The sequence below is a fragment of the Salarias fasciatus genome, chromosome 10 (assembly GCF_902148845.1).
Source record: "Salarias fasciatus chromosome 10, fSalaFa1.1, whole genome shotgun sequence".
Lineage (NCBI taxonomy): Eukaryota > Metazoa > Chordata > Actinopteri > Blenniiformes > Blenniidae > Salarias > Salarias fasciatus.
The window spans coordinates 5003538-5021539 of record NC_043754.1 but is presented as its reverse complement, the minus strand read 5'-3'; the positions used below and the strand labels follow the sequence as shown (position 1 = coordinate 5021539).

General features: G+C 43.6%; 1 protein-coding gene across 1 annotated transcript; it reads right to left on the bottom strand.

The window, feature by feature from the left end:
• Positions 1 to 336: 336 nt before the first annotated feature.
• Positions 337 to 18002, bottom strand: igsf5a (immunoglobulin superfamily, member 5a). Its single transcript, XM_030101297.1, has 12 exons — positions 17947 to 18002; positions 17732 to 17805; positions 17531 to 17667; positions 17298 to 17396; positions 15604 to 15670; positions 7582 to 7893; positions 3258 to 3548; positions 2255 to 2365; positions 2130 to 2154; positions 1955 to 2049; positions 1015 to 1079; positions 337 to 405 (listed from the first exon to the last, which is right to left on the bottom strand). The coding sequence occupies exons 1-12, from the start codon at positions 18000 to 18002 to the stop codon at positions 337 to 339; spliced, it is 1401 nt and encodes a 466-aa protein (XP_029957157.1).

Sequence of the window (18002 nt, the reverse complement as noted above, 5' to 3'; positions counted from 1 at the left end):
TCTAAAACCGCCGAGTCCAGGAGAGTCTGGACGGAGAGTCACACTGCTGCTGTCCCTCTCCCCACGCATGTGCAGGAGAACTATTAACAACAGCCGTGATAGCAGTACTTTAAATAAATTGTCGCCCCATTTACACGAACGTGAAGACAGAGCATTTTCAGAACACTTCCATTTCCCCGGGTTCCATGGAGCTGGAGTGTTTTCAGAGTTCTACCATCGGAGCCAAATTCAATGCAAGAGAAGTTTTCTGCGTTGCGACATAAAATGTAGCAGGAACTGTGGACGTCCGTCTCTGGTCTTCCCTCCAGGAACCGGAGCGTCTCGCGTCCACTCCTCTCACACGATGGTAACATGTCGGTGCTTCGTGAAGTTTCCCGCATGGCTGCTGTTCACAATGTCTGGCATCTGACAGTCAAAAGGAAAAGAGCATTCATTTCCATTTGCTGCTGAAGTGTTTTTCCTGAAGCATGAGAACAATAACTCTACTGAGAAGCCAATCGGTCTAAAATTACCAGGCGGTAATCGCAGAGGTTGTTGATGAAGTTTTCATTTCATCAAGGATGAATCATCCCTTCATACATGACTTTTAAATAACACGCAGGATCATTAGTGTTCATGTAACTGCAGATAATGAATGTACATGGCTCCAGATTTGTTAGAACAAAGTGATCTGTTTAAATGAGCCTTTCTGGGAGCAAGAGCTTAATTGGAGAATTATGAAATATTAATTGTTATAGAAATTTCACTATTAAAAATGAAATATGAAAGCTGCATTTCCAGCAATATAAAGTTAAATGACAGGAAACTAAAGATGGTCTGACTAACCTTGAGCTTTTGTCAATGCTGAGTATTGATAGGAGTACTTATTAACCAGTGTGACACTGGACGATGAGGCTCTGATGTATTCAATACACCTGAGGAGAGGGTGGGGCTCACGCCATCGTGCACGTCGATGTGCACTGCGCAGCCCATTCGTGCTCTGTACCTCGAACTCTTCCATCATGTCAGCCTTACCTCCAGAATATCGGAGCTTCTATGGTGGAAAAAGTCTCCGTCCGCAACGTCACTGGGCGTCACGCCTGCGGACGAAGAACCGACATGAGCAGGAAACCACAAGTTCAAGGTGACCTAATGATGATCTCCCATTCTGCATTTTTCTTTCTTTTTCTTTTTTTTAAACTTAAATACTGATTTATTTGCTATAAGTGCCTTGACGTACGTAGGAGCAAATGAGCGACTTTTCCACAGAAATGGCCTCTACTGAGCATGTGCAGAAGAACAGTTTGTCACGGCCGGGGGATGCATGCAGACAGGCAGCCATTCAAGAAAATTGCATTTTCCTCGGTTTCCATGGAGACGGAATTGGAACATTTCCGAAAAGCTGTGTTTTAAGTGGCTTCATACACTGTTGTCACGTCAGTGTTTTTACTTGCTCGTCAGTAAAACGAAAGTGTTTAAATGTGCATGGAATTTTCTGACTTTATGTTAGAACTAAGTAAAACAGGCCTGAAGTTGGAATAAAGTCCATCATAAGGCTGCTGCTTTATGGTACATATTGCAAACTAACACATAACAGCTGTGTGGAATATTTTTGTCTCCTGGAGTAATTTTTTTTTTTGGCAGTTTGAGTCCTAAACCACAGAAATGAGTTGGCATTTCAAAAGTTCAGTCTGAAAGTCACCGAGGATTTCCAGAGCAGGTTTTTGGATGGATGCCTGAAATAAAACCTGTTTTTAATGGAAATTCAGTCGATTCATTTTGAGAATTTATTCCACAATATAAAATAGTGATATGAGAATCATCTTCTGTATTTACGCCCGGGCAGATTTCAGTCCCGCCTGAGGAGCTGCGAGAGGGACACACACTTCTTTTTTCATGTGCTGGTGTGTAACTCCAGGTATTTTAGCACGGACAAAAAGCGCAGATATTTAAAAGGTGTGTGTTGTCTTCTTACTTGTGCGTCCGTCTGGGACATAGGCTGTGTTGACTTTCCCTTGTCTCCGTCCAGGAGCCTGGACGCGGCTGAGCTGGCTGTGTGTCCTCGCCCTCCTGTCACACACAGATATGAATACAAACTGCAAGGGACGTGGATGTACTGGCTACACATTTAGATTTTGTCGGAGTCTTACATCATTTCGTCATTGTAGGTGGGCTCTAGAGACAGAAAAAAACAACAACAAACAAATTAGTTTCGATCTCATTAAAGAAAGAACCTGTCGTAACATTTGTGTCAGACGAGCATTGAGCGTCTTACTTCTTTCTTTTCTCCGTCTGCAGCAGAAAATTATCAAGATGATGAGCAAAACCAGCAGAGCAAAACCTCCAAAGGACACGACCACGGCGATCAGCACCGTCCAGTCGGGAACTGCAGGGAAGAAACGAAAGACTGTAGAACTGAAGGAGCAAAGAGGCATTATATTCATTTAAAAGTTATGAGATACATAACTAATTACAGCCCAAACTCTCAGCAAGCCATTGCTCTGGAGTTTCATTTGTCTGTCTTTTAATTTTATTTTAAAGTAATAAATTATTCAGATGTGATACTTGAACTGAAAGAATGGCACAGTTTGTTATCAAAGGTCTGTGCAGGTCTTTTTACAGACTCCCAGTCCTTCATAAGACATGGGATTAGAAATGTACACTGATGCAGTGGAGGGGGAGATTGGAAGCAAGTGAAGTTTCTGGAAGTTACGTGTAATATGTAATACCAGATGCCACTCAATACCTGAAGGCGTTTCTGCAAAGGGGATTTATTACGTCTGTCAACTGTGTCTGTTTTCAAAGAGAAAAGAAGGTATATTTCAGCTCAGGCTTCAGCAGAGAGGACGATGTTATTGCAAGAAGCGTTTTCTCAACTGACCCACCACGACTTTTCTTTTCAGACTTTTTTCTCAAATCTTTCCTGTGTAGGGCCTTTAACTGTACAATATCTCCAGAATTGTAATTTTGTTTTTTTTTTTTCCACGTGCACGCTCTTTATGAAAGACCTGAGGAAAACAAGTTAAGGTGGACTGTTTTAGAATAAACTGTTAGGGAGTGCTGTAGTACTCAAGAGCAGTCTTGGTTTCAAGGTCACATTTTCAAGGTCTCAGTCGCAGACCCTTCAAGTCTTGGTCTTATCTTCATCCTGGGATACTCTGGTCTTGTCTTGATTCAGTCTTGGGTTTGGGATTCTCGACTACAACACTCCTGTTGAGTTTTAAAAGTTATCCATCCATGCATTTGTTGTAAGCAATGGCAATCCAAGATGAACTTACAAACTTCCAAGAAGACGGAGCTGGACATGGGTGTTGTGAGTGCCGAGACGGTAACCAGACATCGGACCGTGGTGCTGCTGTCTGCCGGGAACCTCAGGACGCTGGTGGAGTTGAAGGAGTCCCCGTGAGGCGTGCTGTTGACGGTGTACAGGCCGGAGTCCAACATGGCACCGTTCTGGGTCCAGGTGAAATTTGGTGCAGGGAACCAGGCAGAAGCTTTACACTGGAACTCAACCGTGTCGCCCTGATCCGCCGTCCTGTTCCCTCCCTCGATGAAGACTGTGCCACTCTCTGAGAAACAGCAGACCGAGGATCATGTTAGTGGATTAGCATCTCTCTGTTGTGAGTATCCAATACTGTGATTACTTCAAACCTGCTGTGGACCAAAGCTAATAGTAATGTTTCTTCATTTATTTGCAGGAATAATGACGGGAATATGTCCCACATACTTAAACGTGAGCTGAAAGAGTGCAGGGTGAAAATCCCAGATTCAAGTTGGTTTGCCATTTGCACACTTAACCTGAGAGGTAAGGCACACAGCAGTGCTCTCTGCTCTTTTTTTCCAACCCTCGGTGTATATGAAGTCCACAGGTTGGAGTTCCGATAATCCCCTCCGCCTGTGTGCCGTTACTGCGCCAGGCAGTGGTTCCTGCAGTGCGGGATCTCTCTGTCAGTCCTCTGGACGCCTGGTGAACTTTCAGACCTGCCTTCCTGAGCGTCCCTGCTGGGCTTCCCTCACGGAGGAGACGGGGTTTGTTGTCCAGCTCAGGTCTGATGTTCCCTGGAGGACCTGGAGCTCGTCCAGCCTGTGCTGAGACAGCAGCCCTGTGGGGATCCTGTGCTGACCATTAGCTCTGCAGACACCCCCCTCCCCTCCCGTTCTCACCACTTACTCCACTTCATTATTATTTTATGGAGACCAGGCAGCCTTTTACACACAAAACTATTTATGTGCATGACTCAAGTTATTTTGGATGAAGAGAGCAATGCCAGCTCTTTATTGTAATAATTTACATCCAATTTGAAGAAAATAGAATTATCTCTGTTATCTCTAAGTGTCGCTTCTTTCTTTTTTTCTTTTTTTTTTTTGAGAGGCTGTGTTCTTGGACATTTCCTTGAATTTATCATTTTTAAAGGGACTCACATGCACATAAAACACCACAGACATCTACACGCTCTGCACATTGGAATATAAACCAGCTACTCCTCGCCCTCCTGTCCGTGGGGTTGGGTTGTGGTCTGGGTGGGGGTTCAGTGGGTTCCTGTGGCTCCCTGCTTGGGCCCCATCTTTGGTATTTGTTGCGTTGAGGGACTGCTCTTTTACCTCCAACTAAACAGGCCAAGCTCACACTCATCCGCCCTCCCAAGCTCTTTTTACCACACAGACCACATTCTGCACAAGATAAACAGCTGGTAGAGAACACAGACTCTCTTTAAAAAGGCTGGACACTCACGTGTCAGTTGGCCCCAGTATGGCAAAAAAAAAAAAAAGCCAACAGCTCACAAGAATACACACACAACACATGACTCGTCTGGATATAACGTTCAAAAATCCACTGAGTTCTGTTCAATGTTCTCCTGTAGGAAAGAAATGAGGCTCATAAAGATCCTCATCAGATCAGGAAGCAATACAACACAACCGTAATCAATAACCATTCAGACAGATGGCCCACACCCAGAAAGTAAACAAACACAGAACCCGTTTCCAGCAGACTGTTCTTAAAGAGGAACTAATGGAGACAAAATCCTCATCTGAATACTTGGAACTGAATCAGACAGTCATTCAGAATCCTTGTCGTTGTTCTGTTTGAGGTCCACATCTGTTCCATTGGTTCTTTTGTCAGTTTGACTTCCTTTTGATAACCATTCCTAAAAGTTTGTGTGTCTTTTTAAGTTTGTATATTATGGGTTTCTATTTGTTCTGAATCTAAAACAGAACAAATGAGAATAATGGATGACGTGTCGGTTTCAAGTAGGTGTGACTGATTGCTTATCAGTTCTGTGACTGGCTGGTGATCTGATCTGTACAGTCCTTCACCCACAATCAACAATCCTCAAGACGATTTTATAAGTCTTATAAAACGATAACCTGGCACAGTGTTGCAATGTTGACTTCATGAACTTGGGTACGACTCTTAGTTTCACTGCAATATGTCACAGAATCAGGATTGATGTTTGCTACAAAGCACTTCAGCACACAAGACAAACAATAGGAGATCATCCACATACGACATCTTTCCTCTGGGGTGGCAAAGTCAAGCCACGTGAAGCCACTTTCTCTCAGGAACAGTGGCTATTAAAGATGAATAGATGCATTTGTTCTCAGGACTTCTGCATGTTCTCATTTCTGAGCATCAAAGCGCGTCTCAAACGGCCTCAAAGCATCAAATTTTATTCATTCATGACACCACAGGACTGCTGAGACACACAACATATTTAGCTCTGCCATTTTAAAAATAGAGAACCGGAGGAGAGGCCGTCTTTGATTTCACCGTATTAATAATCGTGGAAACGCATTATATTAGAAGGCAGAAATGGAAACAGGCATTTTGTGTTTTTTTGAACCCTGTTAGTAAAAACGTGAGATGACTTTAATGCCTACATGGCAGATCCATAAATTAAAGATGGCACAGAGATCCGCTCATGTTATTCCTGTTGGGAAACGTTTGACTCGACTCGTCTCTTTGCTTGCTAAAGTGCTTCTACATGTTTGAAATAAACCCGCTGACTGACAGCGAGGCCCATTTGGGCTGAGTGTAGGCGGGGTCGTCCTGTAACGCTCAGCTATGTTCAGATTTCTAAGTCATAATTTCCATTCTGCACATGCAGCATTTTCTTTTCTGCAGCTCGCTCACGTTGCATTAAAAACATCAGATTTTATGGCAGAAAACTGTTTTCCTCATGACGTACTTTTAGTTTATGTGTTTTTCACTCAAGTGCTGTTCACTACTGTTCCACTACAAACTCTAAAACTTTTATTATTCTCTCCTCGTCCAACAAAACAAGCTTCCCTGGAGCTGGGGCTTTTGGGGCATTTTGGGCTTCCTTCATCTTTTCATCCATCTTCCAAACCCACTTTATCCAGACACAGCTCAGGGAAGGGTCTGATTGACGATGGGATTGATCCTGTTGGAGCGAAGCGCAGCGTCCATTCTCCTCTCAGAGCCGTCCGAGTCAGCAATCAACCAAACAAGCATTTTCTCTGCATGAAGCTCAAACCACTGCACCACGATGCCTCCAATGTTTCCCTCATAATGTCAATAAATTGAATAATATTCATTTACCCAGCAACGACTATCCGAAAGCTGAGATTTGATGAATTTTATTAATAATACTAGTGATCTGATTTTGAAGGTTTTTACAAGCAGTTTGAACACATTAATTTGTATTCATTCCTTATTTATGATTTCTCGTTAAAAATACTTGTTTTTTAATTTAAAAAACACAGGGAAGAAGACACTCCTGCCCCAAACAAATATGTACAACTGTCCTCATCATTTTGAGTTCAGACATAAATTCTAATGTGCTGATAATCCACACAGAAATGTGCTCTGATGGAATGATTATTTAATTTTCACAAAATTTTGTTTATGAGTTACAGGCAGGTGAAGCTCCTTATGGTTCTTTTGAAGCTGCTTTTCATTAAAAAATATAATATTGGGAACAAACCATAAAACTGTCATACGGTTAAAAAAAGACTGAAGAGTTGAGTTTCCTGTTGTTTTTCAGTTAAGGAGCATTTTTTTTTAATCTCTACATTTCATTTTGAATTCAGTTTTCATATCATATTGAAATTCCATTTATGTCTGGTTCAAGTTTTTATCTTGTTCTTTTATTTAATTCACCTCTGTTATTGTCCATGTGAAGACATGCAGTGTGTAACAAAAAGTGGATTTCCTTTTAAAGGAGAAATTAAGCATTTTTACCAACATTTCACAGAGATTTGTTGTGTTAATTTCAGATATCAGTTATCTGATCTAATGGGAGAATCTGCAAACTGAGCTCAATGCTGCCCTCTAGAGTACATATAGGAGACTGCATAAATGTTCAGTCACTCAACTCCTTTTAAAATGGGCAACTCAAGATTGATACTACATTAAAGCTTTTGGAAAACAGGTAATATGATTATATTAAATTTGTTTTCAAATTCAAAAATAACCAAAATAACACATTTCATGTCTTAGATTAGATTATGTACACAGAGGCGTTTATGCTGTCATGTAAAATGCCAGTCAAGCTTGATTTTTCGTCGTATTTTGGTCGTTCTAAAGTTACAGGAGGAGATGCAGAAGTGAAACAGCCTCGCCGATGTGACTGTTCCCACCTTGTACTTCCAGCTGTGCCGTCCTCGTCCCTAACGGCCCCAGCAGGGTGCAGTGCACCGGCCCGGCCTGCTCTCGGCTCACGTTACGGATGGAGAACTCCACACAGCTGATGCTGCCATTCGAGCAGAGTCTGGCGGAGAACTGGTCTCTCTCGACGGGGCCGGCGTCAGGCCTGATGACGAGGACCAGGAGGCTTTGAACGAACCAGGTCATCTCCTCCCAGTCTCCCTGCACCGTCGCGTTGAATCGGGCGGTGGAGCCTCGAAGCACTGCTGAATTCATGGGCTCCACGCTGAACTCTTCCAGCATCACTGTAAATGGAAAAATAAGACAAGTGATCACTATTTCAACTGTTTTCTTTCAATAAAACTGAACACGCGACAGGTGAAATGCAGAGTGCAAAGGTCATCATCCTGACCCCTCACAGACAGACCAGTTCATCTTGACTGGTAGAACAGTGGCACAATGAAACTACATTTTTCACAAAGCCCAAAAATTGACCAAAATTTCAACATAAAGTCAATTTTAATGATACTTGTCAGTGCTGAGTCCGGTGACGTCCAAAATAAACTCGCTGTTGAATGTTTATACAATCTCCTCCTGACAGCATGGCTCTCATGGCAGCATCACTGATATCTCAGCTCCGGTCTCAGTGTTGCGTTGCGTTGTGTTGCGTTGCATCTACTACTCTTAACAAATTTGCTTAAAAAAAAAAAAATCAATATTTTCTTTGGTGTGAATGGGTGAATGTGGTGAAGAGTGTAAAGTCCATACACAAAGGGTTTTTAATTTTAAATTTAAAATAAAATGGTGCCGTTAGGTTTCTTGAAAAATTATTAGTCCATGTTTTAAAGCAGAATTCCTGCAACATCATAAATATACTGTTGCATGCATAGGAAGCACAACGTAATTACTGACGTCAATGCAATTCAAAGTTGCAGCAAAATTCCACAACAGAATGCAAAGAAATGTAACTGAATGAAGGGAAAAAACAGTGAGTGTTACAAATGAGGTTAAACTTTGACTTCATTGAAAGCGTGCAGCGTGTTTTAGAAACACTCTTTGTTCAGAACGTGTTGGAGTTTACTTAAAGGTGTGTAAACATTAGAAAGCACTTCGGTTCAGTCCTCAAAGAGCTCTTTACAAGACTGAAACTCAAACAGAATGTGAGGAAAACATTGTGCTGCTGCTGAAACTTTTGGGAAAAAAAATCAGCATTTTCCTCTGTTTGGAAGACCAGGGACTGTTTGCTGGGTTTAGATTTTTATTCTCTTGATGGCAGACTAAAGTTTTAACTCACAAATGAAAACCAGTTGAGCCTAAAAAAGAAATACTTTGGTTCAAATATGGATTTGTAGACACTGAAACACTGAAACCCAAACATGCAGTGTCGTTAGAGGTGAAGAGAGATATCATTCATCATGGATTTGGACGTCTTAGTGTCATCATTCAGTCCTGTCATTAGACAAATTTACTCATATCACCAGTCAAATGCAACTCATGGAGCTTTACAAGAAAAAAAGACAATATACAGGGTTCGGGTTATGCTCTACCATCTCTCTGCTGCTGTTGAGAGCAAAAGAGAAAACAGTCAAATACAGAGAAACTAAAGACTCACCCCCGGTCAGCAATGCTAAGGAGATGTGAAAGAAGCTAATCCATAGTCTCCAGGAAACAGTCTTCATGCTTGCTGAGTCCTGAATCTGAAACATGAGAGAAACAGAAAGATATGGATGAAAGATTCAAACTGTATTCAGGAGTATTTTACTGTTGCTTCCTCACTAAACAGCTTTGATATTCAATCTCAATTTTATCCATGTTTATTATAAAAACTCATCATTTTAGATCATCTTGAAAAGCCAATCTGTGTCTTTATTCGGATAAACAAACAGCATCCCTGTCTGGATGGACTTACTGCGTGGCGGCTCCGGCTGAGGCGAGTGAAACCCGGACCGAGGCTTCATTTCCTGAAACGGCAGGTGAGCGGCAGGACTCCACCTGTGGCTGTGAAACTCTGACAGGGAGCAAGGTTCAGGCCGCTGAGTCAGTTCCAGCCCACTTATCTCCCGGGCATGCCTGCCGCTGAGCAATAACTCCTCGGGCCCGAGTGCGAGGCCGAGGTCACACCTGCACACACACAGGTGAGGCGCAGGCGTCTGACTCATCCGAGGCTCACCTTTACTGTGGTTTTTGATGTTTTGTTTTAATTTTATTCCAAAGCTCCATAGTGTTCGGTTTCATTGATGCAGTTCAGAAAACAGAAACTCTTGTAAGATGGATAAACTCTGATCAAACTAAGACAGGAGATGAAAACCGTACATGTTTTATCGAGTACCGATTTCTCCTTAAGTCTGGACAAACGCATCAAGTTTGGTTTCAGACACATGAGATTCAAATAAATGAGCCGTGATGAGTTCAGCAGAAGCCTGATGATGAAGAGTTCGTCTGAAGCGGGAGACGTGTGGAACACGCAGGGTAATGGGCCTCGGCAGGCCGGATTAAGACACACTGCTTTATGCATGGAGCAGATAATTAACGTTTCAGAAGCACCACTTCAAAAACTGGCTCTGACCAATGAGTTATACTTGATCTACTCATATTTCTTCATAAACAGCAGACACTGGTGACCTTGGCTGAGGTGGTAGAGTGGGTTAACTTCCAATCACTAGGAAGGTGGTTTGAAGTGTTGCTGACTTGGTTATTTTCACACAATTTTAAAATCTGCTTATTGACATTAGGCAAATGTTGGGAGACTCTTCTTCAGCTTTGGAAACCTTTTTCGTGTCTTTAAAAACTCCCATCATTAACTTAGAGCATTCCTTCCACATTTAATAATCTCCATTCAAAATCACGCTTTGTTTCTCTTGCTTTGGACGAAACAGCATGAAGATAATCCTGCGTGAGACGGTCGAGTTTATCCGTCACGCAGCCGGCGGCGGCGGTGTTTTACAGCAGGTAAACACACGTTAGCGAGCTGCTGATTCTGGCTTAAGCTTCTTCCCACTACTGCAAAGGTATCTAAGCCCCTGGATTCTCAGTGACCTGCATTCAAATCAGGCTTATTTATAGCAAAACAGGGTCACCGAGGGTCACTTTTTAAAGACATAATCCCAATAACGGGCGGAAAGACGGCAAACGGCGTGTTGGCTGAGAGAGATCAGGCCTGACGGCGATGTTTGGTGTTTCATTTAACGCTTTCACTTCTTTATTCTCATTTTTATTCATCAAGCGGGAAATGATCGTTTCTGCCACACAGTCAGTCGCAGAGCTGTAAAGCTGCTGTCTCTCTTTCTTCTGCTCATCAGCTCTGTCACTATTTAACTAAATGTTTACCGTGCGCACTGCAGTCACGTCGTATCACCCCACAGTGTCAAACACATTTTAGTGCAGAGGCCACATGCAGCCCCAGATCATCTTGAGTGAGCCTGATCAGTACAATAGTGCCATAATAACCTTCAAATTTTAATTTAAAAAGTTTTCTTTGTTGTGACATGATGCAGAACTTTTTAAAAAGTCTATAGCTTTGCAAAATGTTTTGCAATTAGTACTGAAAATTATGCATGCAGGCTTTTGCGTGCATGTTTTTCCAAAGTCACTCTGACAGCGTGGCGTTCGGCGGCCGCGCTCAGCTGCTTGCACTGAGGGAGCCCGAGAGGTCTATTAGAAAACTGTGCTGAAATCTGATGGTTTCATTGCAACTGCTGCTACTTGCTTGGTCTTTCCTGGACGGATTAGAGCTTCTTGCTGGCTGATCTTGGCCCACGGGTCTTATGTTTGACACCCTTTCTTCAATGTTTTCTCCTCCGCTGTCTGGGGATAGTTCATGGTTATTTAGTTCTTACATTCTTTCTGACAGTCAAGTGTATGATGTTTGTTTTTATTTACAGAGGAGGCAGATAGGATGCAGAGGCTGGTGCATTATGGGTATGAGTAGGCTTTGTGTGCTGTGATCTCTCCCCTTTCCGAATCCCTGATGTTGTTTGGTGGATATCAGTGACAGCATGTCTGCAGGTCTCTGTGTTTGCAGTATCTTCTCATTGACTTTCTGTTCTCCGCACTGCTTGGTCCGCCGTCCTTCTGTCCCCACACGTCTCAAAAGACTAATGCATAATTAGTGCAGAAAAAAAAAACAACCACAATTGAGACAGTATTGTGTATTATTACTATAGCCAAAGAATAAACATGATGTCTTCTCCAACTATTCTACCTATTTTGGCAAAATGCAAAAAAAAGTCCTAAAATAATGTAATAACTTCCAATAAATGCAGGTCGATCCATGTATTATGGCAGGTTCTAGTGTTTTTAAATGCTACTTTTAATAAAGCATTTTTTTTTTCATAAGTACTTGTAAAATAGTTCTAAAGTAGTTCTTTCCTCGCGCATCATTCTGCTGCAGCTCTTTCAAGGCGTTGCTGTGTTTTTCCATGATGGCCACTAGATGTCTCTGCAGGACCGTGTTGCTCAAGCAAAGCACTGCTGCTTGCATGCATGTGAATTTTACATGCCGGCATTTTGAAGACACGTTTCTGTGCGTGTGATACGTGCATTCTGTTAGAAAAACACATAGTCCGGTTATTAAAGGGTTAGGGTTAGAATACTGATGCGAAGACAATGCTCCATAAAAAGATTTCAACATGAGAAAATACAGGTTTCCTGCAGTTAGTTATCTCACTGTGTAATTTATTTTATAGTGACATAAAGCGGTTTATTTAGTTAAAAAGTGTGCAAATATTTATTCTGACTACATGTTTTCCTCCTCTTCCATAAAACTGAAGTATACTATATAGAGACACTGTTAATTCATGAATCCCATTGGGTTTGTGCAATGTGGTGCAGAGTCGTGTTCCCACATGCGTTCTAGTCATTCATCATTAAAATGAATAAAAATCAATTTAAGTTTGTTTTCTCTCACATTCCAATCTTCTGGTCACGTGACTCAGAGAAATTGACACGCCCCCCTGAAATGATCCGTTTTATTCCTGTGAGGTGATTTACAATGGAAATGCATTAGAAGTAATCACAATGTGTCACAAGCTGCTACTTTAAGTATTCTGCTTTAACAATGCAACCAAGTTTGTTCAGTAATTATGCAGTCTTATCAATTTTTCCAGATGAAAATGGTCAGATGACTGTGAATAATAGCAATCAATCAATAACTAACAGTATGACTGTGGAAATGAAACACTGCAATGGTGTGGACAAAGTAAGGAAATAGACACAAAACTGTGAGATCACCGGAAAACAAAATGAAAATAATGGAATAGATACATTGAAAAACCATTTTTAAAATAATAGTTTTTTTATATTTATGTTAAATATTATATTAATCAATCCATCTATTGAGAAATTCTTCAACATGTATTACACTGAATGTTTATATCCACAATTTTCATCAGTATATTTTCTATTTTACACTTGCAGAACGTGTGAATTGCGCATAGTAAAATAATTGTAAAGATGAAAATGACTAATTTATTTGTTCAATGTTTTGCAGGTCAATAATTCATGATATTATGAACAATAACAATAATAAAGTCCACTATATGGATAAAATATTCATTCATTATACCAAACAGAGAGTGGATTAAGACTGTATCAAAAGAAATACACTTCAATATGTAGTGTTGTGGAGTCGGAGCTGTAACAGCTTCTTCATACAGGAAGCTTTTAAACAGGATTTTGGGGCTTTTCTGTTGGAATTTCTGTTCATTTTCTCTGTAGAAGGTCAGGCATTGATGTTGGATGAGAAACTCCATCTCACATTGCATTTTACTTCCACTGTGAACTTTGAGCCTTTTTGGAACAGCTGAATGTCCGTAGGATGTTTATAAGATCACTTCAGGCTACAAATTAGCCTTTTTGTAATTTTTTTGTATTATTATTAAATTCTCTCATTATTTTTAAATGGGGTAACCAAACCCATACTACCTACTGCAGGATGACTACAATATAAAGCCTCAAATGGTAAATTATCCTCTGACTTTCTCTGGCTCCCTCAGTGGAGCCGAAGCAGTGAACATACGTTCCTCGTGGTGAAATGAAACATTACACTCTTGCATTTTTTTCCCCTCTCTGCACTGGGAAACCTGGTTAAACATTAAAAAAGAAAAAAAAGAAAAGAAAAAAAAAAAAACCCAGGCCGCAGGTTCCAGCATGTCACAAGGCCTTTAGTGGAACAGGCTGGCTGATTAGCACATCTCATATGATGCGGCGGGGAGGCTGGCAACGCGATCCGCGGCGGCGGCGGCGGCGTATAGGCTCCTCCGGCCCTCCGTTTTATGAGGGTGGCTGTATAGTACGAGCTGGAATGTCTCCAGACACAGCTGGTATTGTATAGGCAGAAGCGAGCAGACAACCATGAAAAACAGGAAGTAGATAGTGGGGGAGGGTCAGCGAGCGCCTCCTTCTGATCGCCCCCCCCCCCTTCTCGCTCTCCTCCCTCTACATACGGCCTGTAATGGCAGTGTACAGTACTCTGCCACCAGAGCCCCGCTGTCAGGGATCATCAGTCACATCACATGCACTCCACTTCATCATCCTTTTGGCTTTCTTTTTCATTGTTTGCAGTCACAGATTGGTTCCACCCCCACCTCTCCCCCCCACAGAAAGACGATATGCCACCCCAACCTGCAGAAAAAGGAGGAGAGGGGCTTCTCGTTGGAGCGTGCATTAATCACCATTGTGGGATTTGTTTTTGTTGTGTCAGCTGTGGGCTAATCAATGGTTAAAGCCGACTAAGGTTTATTGTTACTGAGCTTATTAGGCCGTGTTGCCACCGGGCCGAGCCTCCCGCCCTCGCTCCGGTGTAAAGAGAGGTCACGGGCGTGCTGCTGCTCAGACTACATTATTATGCACACTGTGGCCAAAGACAGGAATCCACCATGGACTTATGTTAATGAGCAAAGCTTTGGCGATTTCTCCGGATTCAAACTTCAATCTTTTAGCTTGATTTCAAACTGTTGTGGCATCAGACGTTTCTCCAGGCGTGATAAGTCAAGGACACTTACTGGGGTTTCTCTCCACAGCCACAGCCGCCCAACAAAGGAGGAAACCAGAAGAAATGGGGGAAAACACAGGGAGAAAATGCAAACTTCACACTGACTCAAACCCAGGAAATGCATAAATACATACTTTATATCTAACTTTTGAAATATATTTTTATATACCATCTGATGGCTTGTTTACATTTTCAGAACTAGCACACAACTTTTCTGGGATGTTTTCAAACTATTTAAAAAAATTAATGCTGCCTCATTGAAGCAGATTTATCAGTGTGAACGTGAGCACTTAAGATTGCATTTTCCTTTACGTCAGAAAATATTTCTTTAATTCCTTGTTTGTGATTGGTATAGTTTCTGTTTTTCTCCTGCTGTCAAATATTCAGCTCTCAAATGTAAACAAACATGCAGTTTTCTGCTGAACGGCTGCATTGAGGCCCGGTGCAGATGCCGCAGGGCCCGAGCGAGCGCCGATATCCTGGCCTGCGTGGCTTCCTGCTGTGAACTCTGGTGGTGCGGGAGCCCCTTTCACACAAACGGGTATAATCTGGCTTTACCCGCTGCTCCATATGGGACGGCTGCCATTCGCTGCATGGGAGAAATCCAGTTAGCGAGGAGGGAGGGACGGGGATTTTCCTCAGCGGTAAAGCTGATCCATTCACAGTCACCTCCGTACCTGCCTGCGGCACGGCCTGCAGGGGGACGGCCGCTTCGCAGGGCAGAGCAGGGAAAAGTGTGTGTGTGCATGACACAGCCTGCCCTGAACCCTGCAAAACTTGACCAGCAACCAATGGGTGGGAGAGAGGGAATGAACACATTGGCCTCTGTCAAAGAGGCTTTGGATGAGGTCACCTTTACCTTCATCCTGTCACCCTCCCTGCAGGATTATGCCAGCGTCTGCGTTCCACTTTACTCTGAGAACTCTATTCATTCTGTCCTTAGAGCCGCTAAATGAGTTTGTGGCAGGGAGACAAAGATCGGAGAGGTGGCTTCTGTGTGGGAGCATTAAACAGCCGTTTTTACAGTCCGCTCCACAGCGGCCGGCCGGCCGGCCCGCCTGCCTGCCGTGTGCTTCCCGCCTCTGAGCGCTCTTACGAGTCAAGAGGGAAAACGAGAGGGCGCGAAAAAGGGAGGGGAAGGACAGCAACAGGCAGCAGCTGTGATGGAAGGAGTCCTTACTCCACACAACAACAGCATTGTTATCTGAAACCTACCTAACGCTTGCCCCCCCCCCCCGCCCTTCTCTCGTTCTCCTCCCTCTCTCCCCTCCCTCTGCCATGTATATATAGTATCTTTAGGGACTCCCGCAGAGAGCTGCAGGACATTCTTCACTGTGTGCAGATTATCATGTCTTGCGAAGCAAGCCGGGTGAAACAGGACGGAGCTGCTAGTTTCTCCCGCTCAGGAGGAACTTGCAGAGGTAGCGGTGGTGCGTGAACTTTTGATGTTTTAGCCATGCCGCTCAGCACACGCTCCTCCACTTCGCCTGCCCCTGAGGCAAACAGATTATGCTGTAAAGCAGGCGCCATGTTGCTCTGAGCAGCCAGTTGATCAATAGGCTGCTGTTCTACGGCGACAGAGGCATTATAGCCCACTGGGACTTTATCTGTGCACTGCTCTAACTCAGCTCCGTATGCCGCGCTTTGTCACACATGTGGATCCTTAAAAAAACTGCGAAGAGTGACAGCTTTCCCAGCAGTGGCTATAATCACTGGAATTCAGATTTTTCTAAAGCAGAAGCCGCAATATGAGACAGTGGATATACTCATTATGTAATGTTTAAAACACTGCCATTGGTGAATTTTCACATACAGTTACAGGGTTGTGCTGTGTAGAATATTTTTGCCTTCCTATTCAGGGAAAACATTTTCAAGAAAGATAATAGGATAAAAAAATTAAACTGAACATTAGGATGACTTCATTTTGTCTGTCAATCTGTAAAATTCTGCTGAGTCTACATATTAAAATGAATGAAAAACTGTCTACTTTCAGTTTTTTTTTTGTTTTGTTTTGTTTTTTTTGTTTTTTTGGCCTTAATGGCATGAGGTATTGCACCTAAGCATTTCTGAGTCATTGATTTTAGCTACTTCTTTTGCTTTTAATGAAATTTTCCTATCTTTAGTTTGGATAAATGTTCATTTGGTCGTGCTTGCTGTACACATGGAAAAGCCAAAAATGCTGAGGATGCTGTAATTTGCATGCCAGGCCACTAGTTGGTGATGTGTTTTTGCACTACAGACACACATGCATGCATAGAGCAATGTCAAAGTCCACACTCAAAGTCCAAAATAGACATTCAAATTCCACAGAGGCAGATCCACAGGAAGGCACAGAAGGAGCTAAACTCCCAGGATAACCGGCTGCAGGTGACCCTGTGTCTCCCATCCTCTTGCTGTCCATGTCCCTCCCTAGTACGGGAACTAGGGAGGGACATGGACAGCAAGAGGATGGGAGACACAGACAGGGTACCACAGTAAACACAGGCAACTAGTGGGGGCTACTAGACAGGGTGCAGGACTCAGGACAGATGGGACAGGATTCATAGGACCACGACAGTCCCCCCCTCACGGACCAGCTCACAATAGCCCAAAGTTTGGGGGGAGCACCAGAGGTAACACACCTCTGAGGGTCAACCACAGGGACGACCTCTACCCCACCAGGTCCCCTCAGAGAGGGATTGCGGTGGGCCTCTGGAGCCATAATCCAGGGTCCCTTACCAGAACTGGGGAGTGGCACCTGGAGGGCCGCTGACGGAGCCAGAAGCTGAGGTAGCGCCTTGAGCGCTGCCAATGGAAGGTGGTGCTTTTGGAGCACTGCTGGTGGAGAAGATGGGTGCACCGGAGCCAGAAGAGCAGGTACAACAAGTTGCATGGCACCATAGGCGGCCACAGAAGCTGCAGAACAGTTAGCTTGAAGCCGCTAAAGCTCCGAAGCTCCTGGAAGGCCGTACCCAGATCAGAGAAGCGGTCTCCCGGAGGAGACCGATGGAATGCAGCTGACGGAGGCAGACGCTGTTGAAGGGCAGCTGACGGAGGCTGACATGGCTGTGCTGGAGGCAGCTAGAGGCCGATGTAGCTGTGGCAGAGGCTGTCGGAGCACAGCACAGCTGAGACACACTGACACTTTAGGAGCGCTGCCACCAGTGGCCAACATGGCGGATGACTGGATGACCAGTGGCAGAAGGGCCAGGGAGCAGGGGGCAGGTCAGGGTGCGACGAGTAAAACCTGACAATGAGGCAGAGACCAAAGATGTTCCAAGTGGGCTCCCAAGAACGCTCTTCGGGACCACATTCCTCCCAGTCCACTAGGTACTGTTATTTCCCCCTCCTCCACACACCCATCAGCCTTCTCATGGGGTATGCCCACCTGACAGGCATCGGCTCCAAGTCCGGTGGGTTCATGTCTTGGTTGGTACGTTCCAT

Excerpts from the sequence above, each read along its gene's own strand:
- igsf5a (XM_030101297.1), bottom strand. The coding sequence starts at position 18,002 with ATGGAACGTACCAACCAAGACATGAACCCACCGGACTTGGAGCCGATG. Across the intron at positions 2,050-2,129 it reads ACCTACAATGACGAAATGAT|GAGGGCGAGGACACACAGCC; the intron begins GTAAGACTCCGA and ends TGTGTGTGACAG. Across the intron at positions 406-1,014 it reads GAAGCTCCGATATTCTGGAG|ATGCCAGACATTGTGAACAG; the intron begins GTAAGGCTGACA and ends TTTGACTGTCAG.